Source organism: Drosophila navojoa, chromosome 3, assembly GCF_054131105.1.
Source record: "Drosophila navojoa isolate 15081-1374.11 chromosome 3, UAZ_NAV_1.0, whole genome shotgun sequence".
Lineage (NCBI taxonomy): Eukaryota > Metazoa > Arthropoda > Insecta > Diptera > Drosophilidae > Drosophila > Drosophila navojoa.
The window spans coordinates 5696559-5714293 of record NC_142891.1 but is presented as its reverse complement, the minus strand read 5'-3'; the positions used below and the strand labels follow the sequence as shown (position 1 = coordinate 5714293).

The following is a 17735-nucleotide window of genomic DNA, read 5'->3' as shown; positions in this document are numbered from 1 at the left end:
AGGCAGCCAAATAAATTCTCTCAAAAAAAAAAAAAAAAAATAGAAGAAAATGAAAAAAACTGCAGACAAAACATTTCGCGAGCAATAAATTTGCAACACAAACACACGCACGCACGCACACACACACGAACGTTTGAGATGCTGAGAAAAAAATCACTCATACGCACTGTTGCCAGTGCCACAAACAACGCAACGAAAATTATAGCATACACAATAGGGCGATTCTCAACACTACCAAAGACTTCCTGCTGTTGCCTTTGTCCGTCCTTTCGTCCGTCCGTCCGTCTGCTTACCCGTCAGTTGCTGCCACCGGCAACCACTGACGGCGCACTCTTCACCTCTCTTCCATGCTCTTTTCCTCCCTCTAACTCTACCTCTACCTCTACCGCTGCCATTTCTTGTCGTCAGCGTCTTTTGTAGTTGTTGAGCAGAAAATTGAAAAGTATTTTCAAGCATTGTTCTTCGTGCTGTGTTGCTTGTGCTGCTCACGTTGTGTCTGCGTCCTGTGTAACAAATAACTAACTTGAGGGGCATAACAACTGTTTAATATAGCACCATATCAAACATATCAACTAGAGATTTCTTCAGTAACCAAAGCTCTATAAATGTTTGTTAAAGCATACTCAACATATCCTTGACTTGACTAAAATGGTCACTTGATGTGGATATCTATATTTATTTTTATATATAAATGAACCCATTTCGAAATTGATATATAAATCTAAATATATGTCTCTCTCCTTGTATACAAATGTCGGATTTGTATGCCTAAATAAAGCAGCTTTTGCATAATTTAATCTTTAATAGTCAAAAATTTCGGATTAATTTCATTTTCCCTTCTTCTATGATAGAATTTAATACAGAATTTTATTTTTTGCATATTTTTTCTGTTTTATTTTTTTATATATATATTTTTAAAAAAATAATTTTTTGCCCTTTTTTAAATTTAATTATTAGTTATTTTATTAAACTTATATTTTCTTGAGTTTTTTTTATTTATTTCTTACATCTTACATCTTTACACCTTTTCGTGTTTTTTTTTATTTTAGACATATGTTTTAAAGATTTTAATTTTTTTTAAGTTTTTATTCTTATGTTTTAATGATTTTATTTTGTCATTTCTTTAAAAAAAAAAAAATTGAATTAGTATTTTGTACATTAAAAATTTTTTTTTATAATTTTCAGATTTTTAAATATATATTTATATTGTTTAAGATTTTTTAAAATAAATCTTTGATTTTTGTTTATAAAATTTGTATCTTGTAACTAGTTTACTTTTGTCTTTAGTGGCAGCTTAAACTCCCTTTACATTAAATTTTTCTTTGCTAACGAAAAACTTCTATTAGTTCAGAGTCAAAGCGAAACTTCTATTATGCATTAAACTTCAAAAAGAGCAGCTAGAGCATAACAACTTCGTCTTGTGCAGCTAACAAAATTTCTAGAAATTTGTTGCTATTTGAATGCTTGACAGTCATCAGTTAAAGGGCGTATAGATATCTATATATAGATATGTCGAAGAGTGTGTGTGTGTGTACTTTTGAATTGTTTATATTGGATGCACCAAAATCAGCACTTGAAGTTTTGTTTTGATTGCCAACGATGCGCCTGTATCGAAAAAGTTGTGCGCTTTCCACTTGGCTGTGCGATGTCAGATAGAGCAGCAAACAGCGTTATATAAGGTTGTAATGGATGCTAAGGGAGAGTGAGCGAGTGAGTGAGTGGGAGTGAGAGAGTGTGGAAAAAAGAGCTCTTTCATTGCTTAATATAATGAAAAGTCATTCAATTTCACTTCGATGGTATGCATTTGTTTGTAGCCATCTAGTTAAGAGTTGCTTGAAAAAAAAAGGCTTTCAACATTTTTTCTACACTTTTTTTTTCATCGGGGTAAATGAATGATACTTTGAATGGAATATATCGATGCACTAATTGAAAAGCAAAATTTATATTTGGATTTTGGGGTGATTTTTCTCTATGCAAGTGAAGAGCAATGAGGACAGCAGCTCCTTTGAAGCTCTGGTCACATGAAAACAGATCTAATGAAAGCTTTTTTGTTTATATTGAATGAAAATGTAGTGGAGATGAAAGCAGAGCTACAAGGGTCAGTGATTTGAATACACATGAAGTTGTGTGCACATGAAAAATGTATTGGGAATGCATAAAGAAAACAATGCTCAACTATAAAGTTTGCATTTGCGATGCGAGTAAAAATAACAAGTTTTATTTATGAGCCATTTACACGCCACACTGGAAGCGACAACTTTAACCAACTGACATAAATTTTTAATTAAAAAGGACACAGAGACTGTTGACTGAAACGAAACGAAATGAAACGAGACGAAATATCATGGAATGGAACGTTATGAAACAGTACACAAGTTGCACATTGTGGTGCCATCAATTAATGTCACTTTCTCAACTCTCCCTCTCTCCCTCTATCCCTCTCTCTCTCTCACCCTCTATATATGTCTGATTCGCTTGCACTCATTGTTTTTCGGTCACATCGCACGCGAATGTCAACGCCATGAACGAACAGGCTCAAATTGTGAGGAAAATGTGGACGAATGCATGTCAAATCCATGTCAAAATGGCGGACTTTGCCGTGACCGTAACAATGGCTACACCTGCACCTGCCAGCCCGGCTATCTGGGGGATCACTGTGAACTGGATGTGGCCGTCTGCGACACGGGTAAGTCACGGTTTGTGGGAGCTAACCGAATCGCTTTTGCACTCATTGTGATCCTTGGTTACAGGCACTGGAGCCCGTTGCCAGCACGGCGGCGAGTGCATTGAGGGCCGCGGCTTGGAGTTTAGCTGCCAGTGCTCGGCGGGCTGGCATGGCCGCATCTGTCAGGAGGAGATCAATGAATGCGCCTCCTCGCCCTGCCAGAACGGCGGCGTCTGTGTGGACAAATTGGCCGCCTATGCCTGCGCCTGCCCCATGGGCTATACGGGCGTCAACTGCGAGGAGGAGATACTCATTTGTGCGGACAATCCATGCCAGAACAATGCCCTCTGCCTCATGGAGGAGAATGTGCCCACATGCTACTGCGTGCCAGATTATCACGGCGAGAAGTGCGAATTCCAATACGACGAGTGTCAGCTGGGACCGCGCTGCATGAACGGAGGCGTTTGCATTGACGGCGTCGATACCTTCTCCTGCTCCTGCCCGCCGCTGCTGACGGGCATGCTGTGCGAATGCCTGATGGTGGGTGAGGAATCGCTCGATTGCAACTATACTGCACCGGCGACAGCTGCACCACCGGCGGTGTCCGTAACACCGTCGGTGCCGGCCTCCTCTACTTTAGCACCGCCCACTGTGCGACCGGTTACACCACCAGAAACGACCATGGCCCCAAGTGCACCACCCACTACACCGCCAGCACCAGCCGTAACCACCATGACGCCAATTGAGTCCTCATCGTCTTCGTCGGAGGAAACCCTGGTAGAGGTCCGCGTGACAGTGGCACCACCCGAGAGCGACAGCCACAGCTTAGACAAGGTGCCAACTACAATTAGGCCGCAACCACAGCCGGAGGCCCCAGAGCCAACAGCCGAGGCACAGCCACTGCCTGCACCCACCACACCGCCGGCTGGTGGCATTTCTTCAGGCTCCACCTCGTCGTCCGAGGAAACTCACGGCATCTACACTACTCTACCCCCAATGCCGGCTCCCGCCGTCACCGCCTCCTCATCAGCCGAAACCTCTTCGGAATTGATTACCTCCGAGGAATATACAACCGTGCGGCGCTTTGATGTCAGCGGCAGTGACGCCGGCAGCGGCATCGGCAGCGGCAGCGGTTCCAGTGAGGAGCCCACCACCACAATGCGAACCACTGTAACTCAGCCGCCCAGCATAACCATTGCCGTTGATTATGCATCATCGAGCAGCTCCGAGTCGGTGGAGCAGCCCATAGCCGCCACCACGCCCAGCAGCATCTATGTGCATCACGTAACCACATTTGAGACAAGCATCTCGGTGGACTATGCACCCACACCGACACCCTATTTTCCGCCAGAGACCACGGTGAGCCCGACCAAGACGCCGCTCGAGGAGACAACGCGACATTTGTGGACCGAGCTGCCCACCACAGCGGCGCCATTCTTCACGGATTATCCAGCTGAGGTGCTCATCACAACACATCGCACCAGCGCTGGGCGATTTACGACGGTGCAGCCACCCGTGCAGCAGGAGACCACCACAGCACCACTGGACTATGAGCCGCCCAGCGTGGAGCTGACCACGGCACAAACTCCGCACATTGTGGTTACCATTCTGGAGAGCAATGCAACGCTCCCAACCACAACACTATTGCCACCAATAACGACCCCACGTGAACCTCAACCACAAACGACTCATGCAGCCACTGAAATATCAGCGGAATATGAGCCAGGCACCACACAGTTGCCACCGCCAGTAACTGTGCCCGCGCCTGTGGAGATAACCACATCCCAGGCTATGACAACCGAAGACTTGGTGGGACCGCCTGCGCCGCCTTTGATGACCGTCGAGTCGCCTCGCGAGACAACCACGTCCAGAACTGTGGTCACCCCGGCACCCACACCATTGCCCACGGAACCACCAACTGTGGCCAGCTTGCCTGCAGTTACGGTGCCACCGACTCCGCCATCCACACAGTCGGCACAGACGATGCCACCACCCACACCGCCCATATATGTCTACAGTACGCCCGGACAACCGGAGGTAGCGCCGCCGACCAAGTCTCAGGTAACCGAGAGCAGTGAGGAGACGGACGGTGCCAATACGGTGGCCACCGGTGGTACTGGCAGTGGTGCTGGCAGTGGTGCTGGCGGCTCTGAAGGCAAATCTGGCGATGTCGACTGCATCAAGCTCGGCTGCTACAACGGCGGCACTTGTGTAACCACATCGGAGGGTTCCCGGGTGAGTAACCAAGAGCCCCTGATCAATCAATAGACGTTGGTATTTGTGGTTAACAAAAAGTAAATAAATAAATACACAACTTCAACAATTTTCTACCCCATTAAGCGTCCAATTGGCCATAAAACAGCCCCTGTGGGCGACTCCTGTTACATTTATTCCTGTCACACTGCCCCTCCCGCTGACCCATTGACGAGCCATTACATGGGCGCCAACGTTCTAATTACCTTGGCCATAGGCAAACAAGAATTACACATGGCCAACATATGCTCATTGGGAGCTTCATGGACTATGTGGACTATCCAGTAAAATTGACCTCGATTTCAAAAGAGCTTTTGCTTTTTTACTGTACACAAATATTTACATTTTGCAAAGCCATTCAAGCACGTTGAAGAGCCTCAGTTGAAGTGGAACTCTAAAGCTCTCACAATGCTTAAGCTGAAGTTTAGTTAGCTTGATGTGTTTACGTATTTATAATATTTTCAATATGAATTCACAAAATCTAATGCAAATCTAGATTATTGTTTTTGCAGCTTTATATTACTTATTAATAATATATTATTATATATTATATTTTATATATTGAATATTTTATAGCATTTTATTGACAATGATAGGTGAATACTCACTAAACTATGTTCAGTTTTAAGCTTCGATTGAAGGACAAGTTCGTAGAAATATTCTTTTTAATGAGTTTTTGGACGTTTGAGCTTTAAGACTTTAGCTAGTTAAAAGCTTATCAAATACGTATCTTTATATAAGCTTTCAAGCAGATTAAGTTTGTATGTGCTTTAAAGCTGCTTAGAGCGAAGATTAAAGTATTGATTAAATATATTTTTTAATCAAACTGAATAGTATCTTATTCAAAGCAGCTATGCACAAAATACCACAAAATCTAAATACACTCTTAAGGCAAATTCATTTAAAGGGTATTTTTAATTAATGCCATTGGATAATTACAAAGTACTGACAACTCGAACCTAGCACAAAATCAACATGTTCTTCGCTGCTCACTTTTCAAGCTGAGCCAAAAACAAAAATCTCTATTATCTATTTAGTAATCTACTCTTGCACCAGCTGTGCTCGACAATTAAAATTAGTAAGAAGCATCAAGAACAATTACTTGACATCTAATATGATATGCATAAATGTTGAAACTAGCTTTAAGATTAATGATTTTCACAAAACTCATGAGAATTACCGTTGATAAATAAGTTCTCATTTGCGCAGCATAGAGAAACTTTAATCATAGCATTTAATGGCAGACGAGATATACTGGACGAGAGATAGAGACCGCACACACATACAATGACAAGTCGAAACGGCAAACAGACAGCTACACACACAACCCACTAAAACCAACACACACACACAAACACACACAACGACACACAGATGCACAGCGAGCAGAGAGAAGCATATGCTGCTGACCTCATGCGCCTGGCCCAATGCATAAATAATCATGTATGTAGCTTGTCGAGCAACAAAGGAGGAACAACAACAACAACAACAACGCATCGAGGCAACAACATTTGTAAGCTCCTTACTTAGTTTGATTCAAACCAAACAGAGCCGAATCCTAGCCAACAGTTAAGATGGCATCGAACTAGAGTTACATTAGGAGAAGTCGAGTCCCTAGCACAAGCCATGCCAAATGATGCTCAACTAACAATGCATGCAAGGGATTTCATGAAATTCTGATTGAAATATGACACATGTAACTATGTGAGAGAATTTAAATAAATTGAATTGTAGAATGCATTAATAAATAAAAAATAATATAATTATAGCCTCAAGTAAATACAGCTTAATTAAAGTGTGCTCGAATTTATATGAATAGATTTACAATTATTTTAATGATGGCATCGAACTAGAGTTACATTAGGAGAATTATGCTCAACTAACAATCCATGCAAGGGATTTCATGAAATTCTGATAGAAATATGACACATGCAACTATGTGAGAAAATTGCAATAGAATAGTAAAACTCATTAAATAAATAAAAAATAATATAATTATAGCCTCAAGTAAATACAGCTTAATTAAAGTGTGTTCGAATTTATATGAATAGATTTACAGTTAATTTGATTACCAAAACCAATTTGTAGTGAAGGCAAAAAACTATCCAATTAGCAGCAAATCAATCAAAAAGTTTACATGTCTGCCTATGTTTCAAATTCAGATAACAACTTCAAAACTTTAAACACGTACAAGTTCAACTATTTATACAGCATAATTTATAAAAATTACCTTCAACTCATTTCACTGACAGGTAGAAACTTTTGGCAACTAGGCCGAACAAGCTGTCTGTTTCATAGGGCAGATATCTCATGTAGCATCATCAAATGCCAATCGCTTTTGCAACAGAATAGTTAACAATCTCTCTCCTGCCAGTTAGCCTCAAATTTCAGGTGAAATCACACAAAATAGCACAGCAGCAAAATTTTGTTCTGCAACAAAAAGCCACAAAAGTGTCTGTACTCTTCCCCGTTTCCCTGGCCACACTGCCATGCCCAGAGCAGTCGAGAATTCAGAACTAAATGGGCCAGCTGTAAAGTATGCCTATTCAACTATTTATGAAAATACTTGCGGTATGGTAATTCTACGAAAAAATAATGTTTTTTCCTCTGACTGGGACTTTGGGACTAGAACACGCAAAACTGAGGGGAATGGGAGCATTTTAAATTAATGTCTGACAAATTGAGCACAATTAGGAACAATACAGAGAGATAGTACCGAATCGCCCAGACAAACACACGTTTTTCTGGGGTGTACTAATAACTGGCAAATCGACAATTGTGAAAACGAAACTTGTTTGGCCCTTTCAGGATAATTGGGAAATTGTTTACTTCAGTGCAAGGCGTATGATTTCATGTATGCACGTTATACAACACTGAAAAAATATAGGTATTTTCAGACAGAGAACTCTGTTCGAATCAATTTTCTTATAAGATGTTGATATATGTGTATACAAATTTTAAATTATACAAAACTATTTATTATTAACACTATTACATTAAAAATTTTCAACACTACTTTTTCATAACCCAATAAATTGGGTTTGCAATAGCTGTTTCTGAGTCTATTTAAAAAACTTTCCTGCATTCTAATTTAAAATTTAACGAAATACGTTAGGCAACACTGAAACTCCTTTATTGGCTCTGTCTCGTGGAAGTTGTAACATCTACACGCTTGCACACACACAGGCACACTCACAACTGCAGCTACTAATAAGTTAAATATTTAATTTTCATAACAAATTTCATGCACACAGAGCCGCAGAAAAGTAAAAGCACAAACAGCTAAATAGACGAAAAGCTAACCAAAACAAATGACAGGTGTCTGTGTGTCTATGCATGAGTATGTGCGTGTGTGTGTTGAAATTATTTCATAAAGCAAATGCCACTTTATTGTTGCCAAGTGATTTAACTACACACAAAAGTGCTGAGTGTGTTTGTCTGTGTGTGCGTGCCCGTGCCTGGGTCTGTGTGTGTTTGTGTAGTTTATCCGTTAATTTTGAGCGCCGAAAACGTGCTACCTCCCCATACTCACAAACACACACACACAAACACACACACATACACACACACAAAAGCTAAAAAGCATGATAGACAGAGACACACATACATACAGTCGGACAGACACTTACATATGTCAGCTGTCATTTCGTTTACCCTTGTGTACAGAGCCCACAGAACAGAGGAGCGAGTGAGCGAGGAGTGCGAACTTATGAAGAAGCATATTTTTAACGCGTCTAGCCACCAGAGCGAAGGCAGCGAACAGAGAGACACAAAGAGAGAGCAGAGAGACAGAGAGACAGAGCGAGAACTGCACGCAAAGTGGCACTCGCACTCAGCGAAAGTCACTCGTAAAGTGGCATTAAGCACATTTCAAGTGCCAGCCGTCGAGTTTGGGGTTTTTGCAAATGTTTGCCTGGTTTTTGACTCACAGCCCCCGCTGTTCTACCTCACTCTCACACACACTATCTCTATGTATATATATTCGTGTGTATGTGTCTCGTATTCTCTTTTCATTTGCCACGCGTCACATTTGCATTGCGCGCTCTGCCAACGCCAACGCCAACGTCACCGCCAACGCCAAAAGCTGACGCCACTAATGAAAACTTTGTTGAGCCTCTTTAAACGCTCACCACATGTCTGCGTGCGTCTGCCTAATGCGCCCCGCCTGCATTGGTTAGACGCACCGCTCCATGTCTCCAAATGACTCGCCAAGGTCTCAGCTCGCATTTGGCTTAATGCGCTCTGAGTGCCGCCTTAGCGCTGAGCATCTGCTCCAAAAAGTGAGCTCTTCCCACACAGCCCTTCATCATTTCCGAGCTGACACTTGAGGGTCCTCTTACAATTAGTATTGTACATACATACTTACTTACATATACCTATGAAGGGCACTTCAATGCAGCAAATACAAATCCTTTTATCAATACTTTGGGAATGTGTGAGGATCAAGTTTGATATGAATAATATGTACATATAAGACAGGTGCCAAATTTACCTGTTGTACACAAGATTAAGCAAATAAATATATTATAGATGTTTGATATTTATATATATATACATATGTATATTAAATATTAAATAATGAATAAATCTAAATAATATAAAATACATTCCATAAATTAATATGGACGCTTTTCTGAACCATTAAAGAGCATTTAATCTTTATATAAATATATTCTATTCCATATCTAGTCCTTCCTATATATACAATTATTTTAGCCACATAAAGCGCCCTTATAAAAGTTTCAACAAGATATAAATAAAGTTCTACAAAAAGCTCAATTTTACCTTAAGACGCAACTGAGTGCAAAGCATAGCAAAACAAAGAAAACTATAAAAAAAATTGGTTATTTTTTATTTATGAACCATCATAAAGCAGACTTAAGCAAACTAAAAAGTTCACTTAATTGCAAAGTTTAAACATTAAAAATATAGATTTTCAAGCCATTGACTTTAAGCAAGCAGCACACATTAAAGTTAATCAAAAGCCCTAGCTAAATATAAATAAATAAAATACAAACAAATATATATATATCTTCATTTATCTAAAACACGTAAAAAGAATCAGAATAAAAAAGATAACAACTGGAGCGCACATCTCGAATAATTGTTAGCACTGCGAACATGAACAGCAAGTGTTGAGTTTTCATTTTCATGCAACTACTAAAAACCGGGAAAAGCTGATGCATCAAAAGTTTCCACATAACGGAATGCATGCAAAAATGGCGTGCTCAAAAACAAAAAAAAAAACGAAAAAAAAGAAAATATACACAAAAAATACTTGTAGCATGTAGCTACACAATTTGTTGCTCCCGCGGGGCACTGGGGGCTTCGCAATAACTATACGACCTGACCCTGGAAAACAAGGCCTCGCCCCCTCGAGCTGCAACATGAGGCGTTGATTATTGTGTAATACCTCGCCCGAGCTCGACAAATACAAAATGAAAATATGCTAGGGTACCCCATCCACCCGTTGGCGGGCATGCTCGACTAACATAGCATCTCCTCTTACAAATTCTCCAGCTTCCTTTCATACACATATATTACACATATATTATACATATATATATTTGTATATTTTTATAAATTGATGTACAAAAACTGACGCAAGTTTGCAAGAACAATTTAGCCGCAGGCTGTGCATTTTCTTTTGTGCATGGAAAATGCGTGCGCGGTGGAAGTAATCCATAAGATACATATTTCAAGATGCTCGAATTTGTGGCTATAGCTCTTGTTAGCGTAGCTATAGTAAATGATTTACTGTTTAAAACTTAAGATAGTTTATAGCGTATGCAATATATTTTCAATAGTTTCCTCCGTCTTAACAACAAGCATATATCTGAAGCCTATCAGAAAGGCATCTACATGGTTTTTCCTGCAGCCTATGCTTGTCATTTAACGGCGGTCATTATTTTTATAGGTAATTGAAGAGTTTTACTAATTAGATGACATATAGACATATAGACATATAGACATATAGACATATAGACATATAGACATATAGACATATAGACATATAGACATATAGACATATAGACATATAGACATATAGACATATAGACATATAGACATATAGACATATAGACATATAGACATATAGACATATAGACATATAGACATATAGACATATAGACATATAGACATATAGACATATAGACATATAGAATAGACATATAGACATATAGACATATAGACATATAGACATATAGACATATAGACATATAGACATATAGACATATAGACATATAGACATATAGACATATAGACATATAGACATATAGACATATAGACATATAGACATATAGACATATAGACATATAGACATATAGACATATAGACATATAGACATATAGACATATAGACATATAGACATATAGACATATAGACATATAGACATATAGACATATAGACATATAGACATATAGACATATAGACATATAGACATATAGACATGTAACCATATAGACATATAGACATATAGACATATAGACATATAAAGATAAATAGACATATAGACATATAGACATATAGACATATAGACATATAGACATATAGACATATAGACATATAGACATATAGACATATAGACATATAGACATATAGACATATAGACATATAGACATATAGACATATAGACATATAGACATATAGACATATAGACATATAGACATATAGACATATAGACATATAGACATATAGACATATAGACATATAGACATATAGACATATAGACATATAGACATATAGACATATAGACATATAGACATATAGACATATAGACATATAGACATATAGACATATAGACATATAGACATATAGACATATAGACATATAGACATATAGACATATAGACATATAGACATATAGACATATAGACATATAGACATATAGACATATAGACATATAGACATATAGACATATAGACATATAGACATATAGACATATAGACATATAGACATATAGACATATAGACATATAGACATATAGACATATAGACATATAGACATATAGACATATAGACATATAGACATATAGACATATAGACATATAGACATATAGACATAGACATAGACATAGACATATAGACATATAGACATATAGACATATAGACATATAGACATATAGACATATAGACATATAGACATATAGACATATAGACATATAGACATATAGACATATAGACATATAGACATATAGACATATAGACATATAGACATATAGACATATAGACATATAGACATATAGACATATAGACATATAGACATATAGACATATAGACATATAGACATATAGACATATAGACATATAGACATATAGACATATAGACATATAGACATATAGACATATAGACATATAGACATATAGACATATAGACATATAGACATATAGACAATAGAAAATAAACAATAATTTGTTCAAGAAAATGACTCAGAATTGTTGTAAAAATGCCACAAAAAAATAGGAAGATATTTCAAGCAGCGAGGCCACAGCAAATTGCAGTAATTTTAATTTATATCTCGAAAGTGCGGCAAACAAAGTTTAGAGTCCTATACGAGTCCTACACGACTCCAGTTTCAATAAGCCGTAGCCGGGCCAACGGCAACAAAAATGCCAATAAATTGAAAAGCAATATGAATTAACTTTTTGGCTCGCTCGCTCGCTCGTTCGCTCTCTCGCGGCCTGGCTAGCTGCAGCCGAAGTATTGTCCTGCTGCGTCATTGTCCTGGTTTTAATAATTTATGCCCCACCAAAGGGACACTTAAAATGCAACTGAACTGCAACAACGAGCCAGCAATAGCACCCAAAACTTTCCATGTAACTTCTACTTTAACAGCCCAGACTGAGAGAAAAAAAGGCAGAGAGAGAGAGAGAGAGAAATGCAGAGAATGGGCATGGGAGAGGCACCAGAGCCAACCCCTTCAAATTGAACAAATGAAGTGCAAAGCAACTGAAGTCTGCGAGCCGGGTGAAAGGGCAAACTATTAACTGGCAACAGCCATAAGGACCTTCAATGAAACATGAGCGACGGTTGCCACCAGGCCAAGCACCTAATGGAACTTGGTCATATGTTTCGCAGAATATGAAAAATGCTTCATTCTGTTCTCTCTTCTCATTTGGTGTATGTGCTTCCAAGTATTACCCCATGTTCTCGTGTGCCTCTTACACACAGTTTTATAACAATTTTGAAAAGTTCACAACTTGGCTCATTCTTAAGGCTCTGCACTTAAATTGATAGTTTTAAGTTTTGAGCTGTGAAAGGGAAGCGATATAATAATAATATCATTTATGATTTAATGGGGATTATTATAGAAATAGAAATCGATACTATTTTATTTTTATTAAATAATGGCAGCAATCATTTTGTTACTTTTATGTAGTAGTTAGTTATGTTAAACCACAAAACATTATCTAAATTATGCCTTATATATACTGACAAAAAAAATATACATCGCTTTCTGAATTCATAAATTTTTTCTTGAAAGATTAGACTAGACTCTTAGCTTTCTCCTATATTTCAATAATCAAATATAAAAATCTTAAATAATAACAAATTCATATATATATGTATATATTTAATTAAAGCTTCTGAGAAATATTCATGAATCACAACAGATTTTTTGAAATACTTCAATATGCTAAGCCACAAACTAAAATATTTTTACTGGAATATACTTTACAAATTTTTTATTTTATTTTACTTTACAAATTTTTTATTTTATTTTTTGTATTCATTATTTTATTTTTTTTTTATTATTTAATTTTTTAGAATTATTTTATTTGCAAAAAAAATGAAAAACTTTTCAGTTTTGCATAAAATACAAATTTCATATTTGCAGCTGTTTAGGAAACAAAAATATTTGTAAATGCCCCTACTACAACTATCAACAATTATTAAAAACCATTTAAATCTAATTTCTCATTTCGTCTCCCTCTCTCTTTTTCACCATCTATTTCAGTGCGTTTGCCGCTTTGACCGCCAGGGGCCGCTGTGTGAGCAGCCAATTGTCATACGGAATGCCGCCTTCTCCGGCGACTCGTATGTGTCGCATCGCATCTACAAGGACATACCGCAGCACGAGGCCCTGGACGCAGTGCTGCCCATGCACATACAGCTGAAGGTGCGCACACGGGCCACCAATGGACTGATCATGCTGGCCGCCGCACAGGGCACCAAGGGCGGCCACTATATGGCCCTATTCCTGCAAAAGGGCCTCATGCAGTTCCAGTTCTCGTGCGGATTGCAAACGATGCTGCTGAGCGAACTGGAAACGCCCGTGAACACGGGCCACGAAATTACCATTCGAGCTGAGTAAGTGAAATGCCCGGCCACGGAATGCAATTATGTGGTTCACAGAGAACTGGGCCCCAGCCCCACCAATGGATCACGGGTCAGGCAGGCTGGCGGGCTGGCAACTTTGATAGAAGGGAGGTCGGCACGTTAATTAACTTTTTAAATTGCGCCTGACACGAGTGTCGAGTGTCGAGTGCCCAGGGGCAACTGCTGCCGGGGTTCAGCATGTGGGTCACTGTCAATGCTGCAGGAAACGGCAGCAGGATGCCGCCATGGAGCGCAGGCCATTAAAGTTGCCTTATGTCGATTTCCATGCCGTTTGGCCACCACAAATTATAATGCTTCAAGTGTAGAATAAATTGCGCTATTGCCGCGCTTCGCCTCTTTTTTTTTTGTATTTTTTTTTTGGCAATATCCCAGCCCCAGCTCCTGCTCCGCGCCGCCGATCCTTGGCTTCGCATTCATGCGTAATTAGTTGGCGTAGTTGGTTTTTGGCTCAAATTTAATTTGCCGCATTTTCTGCGCTCGCTCGCCAAACGGAAGCGGAAGTTGAATGGCTGCAGCGAACCCCAGAGACACAGAGACTGGGGAGCTGCGTAACTTGAGCGCCAAAGGGAAAGTAAAGCGTAGCTCTTGCGTAATTAATCGTTTAACTAACAGTTCCCGAAACTCTGCGCACCACTCTCAAATGCGAAATGTAATGGCGCAAAGGACAATTGCGATAACAGGGACAATGCCAAAGAAGTTAGACAGCAGCTGGCCCAGCCCGGCCGGCAATGGCCTCGGCCCCCCAAAAACCTCTTCAGATAAATTATGCGGCGGCTAAACTAGAAATAAGCTGCACATATGCTGCAAATATGTTAAGCACAAGCCCATTTAGCGCAATGAGATCCATAAAAAGAGCATTTCATGTGGGCTAATAGATTGCACAGAAATCTCTTCAAAGATAAAATTAGCAAAGGGCAAAAATGTTTGCCAAATTGTGAGAGAGAGTATATTAGTTTCCATGTGCAACTAGCTAGCTAAAGACAGAAAAAATAACCAAAATGTGGGAGAGAGTATATTAGTTTCCATATGTATCTATCTATCTGCCTATTGAGCGGGCCAACTGTTCGTATGAATATCAAGTATTCGAATATATGGCTAATCAGATTCTATAGTAAAAAATTTCATTCAATAGTTTCCCTAAAGATTAATAATACGATATTAAAATATTTCTATTTTACTATCAAGATCAGCAAAATTGTGCATGATGTATCACTACGCTATGTACACAGTCAGAGCCTCAATTAAGTACAGTAGAGTCTCGATAATTTGTACCCCGATAAATCAAAAATCGCAATTAATCGAAAAAAAAATTGTATCCCCTTGAAAGAAATTTGTTCTCAATAATTTTCAATGCTTTGAATTTCTCTGTAAATCGAAAAGCAAAAATTGATCCCCTTGCCATTTCGAATTATCAGGATTCAACTGCATATATAATATAAAATATAATTTTATATATAGATATGCTCCCCATTTAAACATATTTAAATTTGAAAGCCCTTCAACACATTTGATTTCAATAATAATTCAAAGTACCGAGTGCAAAAAATTACTTAAATAATTTCGCATTCAACCAAAACCGCATAATATTGCAGCAATTGCTTAACTGTGAGCCCTTTTAGCCAATTTATTGTTGTACTGCTACTTATGCTGGCCGCAGAAACCGAACGGAAATTTATATGCATGGAATTCAATTCGAGTGCTCTCACAACATGTGATCATTTACATTTAACTGGCAATTCGCAAATTTACAATTCAGTCGAGTGCAATTACTTAGGAGAAGAGGAGTAGGGGCTCGACGGAGTTCGATGGGGTCAGCCATATGGAAAATGACCAAGTAATCATTTTACAAAATCAACAAGCAACAACGAACGAATTCCCACAACGCCGCAACGACGAGTGGCATAAACAGCACATTAAGGAATAAATATATCAGGCAAATAGGTCGCTCGGCTGGCTGCAGTCGGACGTGAGAAAGTGAAAGAGAAAGCAAATAAGATGAATGGGATCAGGAGTAGCTGACTGCGCAATACACGCTCAGCATTTACAGTGGAGATTAGAGCGAGTTTTTATGGAAGAGCTCGAGCTCAATCCGATTCAAATATAATTCATACGGCTCTTCCACTCCATAAATCCGACATAAATAAAAACTAATATACTCCTTTTGCTGAAGTCTATAAAAAAAATCAACACACACACACACACACACACAGAGCAGACTGGACTGGCCTATATAAATAATTTACTGCTTAGAGCGAGAGGGCTATAGTAATGGGCATTGGATATCTCTTTCTTGTTTTTATGACTATCGAATCGACCACAAATTTACTTTTTAGCACTTGGTCCCAGCTCGGGGCACACTCATGTGGTAGAGAACTGGGTCCGCCACTGGATTTACGAGCAACAAATTTATGTTTGTTGCCTATTTTTATTTGACTTGCGTGCTTAATGGCCATGCCACCAGGACACTTCATGTTCATGCCTCGACTACAACGCCTCCAACTGCTGTTCTAGCTCCGACTCCTACTCCTGCTCCTGCTGTTGCTCCCAGCTCATTCGCCCAGAGGCGATTTAGCGTCTCCCAGTCGACGCGACAATGGCAATGAACATAGACCTTCCAATGAACTAGTTCGTGACACACACACACACAGTTATGATTGTCCTGCGGCGAAAGTGCTGCTTGAACTTTTCTCTCACTCTGGGCCTTAGCAAAATTTTCATTGAGCCGAGTCGCGCCTAATGAGCCTAATGCTCCACACAATTGACATTTTACTTAAGGATTTCACAAGAAGTCCGTGTAATTAGAAAGCAATAACAATTACCGCACAATTATGAAGCTTTCGCTTAATCTCGGCTAGGGCTTAGGCCGTTCCGCACTTCCGACTCCACAGCAAAATTAAGTGCATTAAGCATTAAAGGCCGCAACTTTGCCGCCAACTTAAATTAGAGTAGGAAAAAATAAAAACAAAAATCAAATGAACTTTTTGCTGCTTAATCAATCGCAGCTAATTGCTCGAATTATATTATATTTGTATGAAAATCTCTAAAATTGTTGTCCTTGAGTCGAGTTGATTCATTATTTTCTGCCATTGACTGCGGCTAAAAGCCAATTTCATGTGCTTGAAAATTGAATTGCCGTGAAATTTTCGCTTATAAAGAAGCATTAGCAAATTATACGCTTAACAAGGGCAGCAGCAGCTGTTAACGGCTTTAAATGTTTGATAATGTTTTTTGAAGGGTTTTTATGTTTATTGATTCGGGACGTTATATTTCTCGGTGCTTGAATGCTAACAAAATAATTTAAAATAAGCTGATTAGCTTATTGATTGAAATATTTTAAGGACATATAAATAGATGTTTGAATTGAATAAAAAGGGTCACTCAATCATTCAGGTTTGTATTTTGATCAATCATTTACTTTTCTATTTTTATTAAATTTAGTGTTTTTATATTTATTTTATATTTATTTTTAGTTGTACATTT

General features: G+C 38.8%; 2 protein-coding genes across 3 annotated transcripts in view; one reads left to right on the top strand and one right to left on the bottom strand.

Annotated features, from left to right (window-relative positions):
* The window catches only part of eys (eyes shut), a 73941-nt gene that overhangs the window by 43333 nt on the left and 12873 nt on the right, over positions 1–17735 (top strand). For both annotated transcript variants that reach the window (XM_030383744.2, XM_030383745.2), the window contains exons 4-6: positions 2534–2686; positions 2751–4900; positions 13873–14225. In XM_030383744.2, the coding sequence (XP_030239604.1) occupies positions 2534–2686; positions 2751–4900; positions 13873–14225 (2656 nt within the window). The remainder of the gene's footprint in view (positions 1–2533; positions 2687–2750; positions 4901–13872; positions 14226–17735) is intronic.
* The window catches only part of LOC115562359 (MKRN2 opposite strand protein), a 76998-nt gene that overhangs the window by 47298 nt on the left and 11965 nt on the right, over positions 1–17735 (bottom strand). The window lies entirely within an intron of this gene.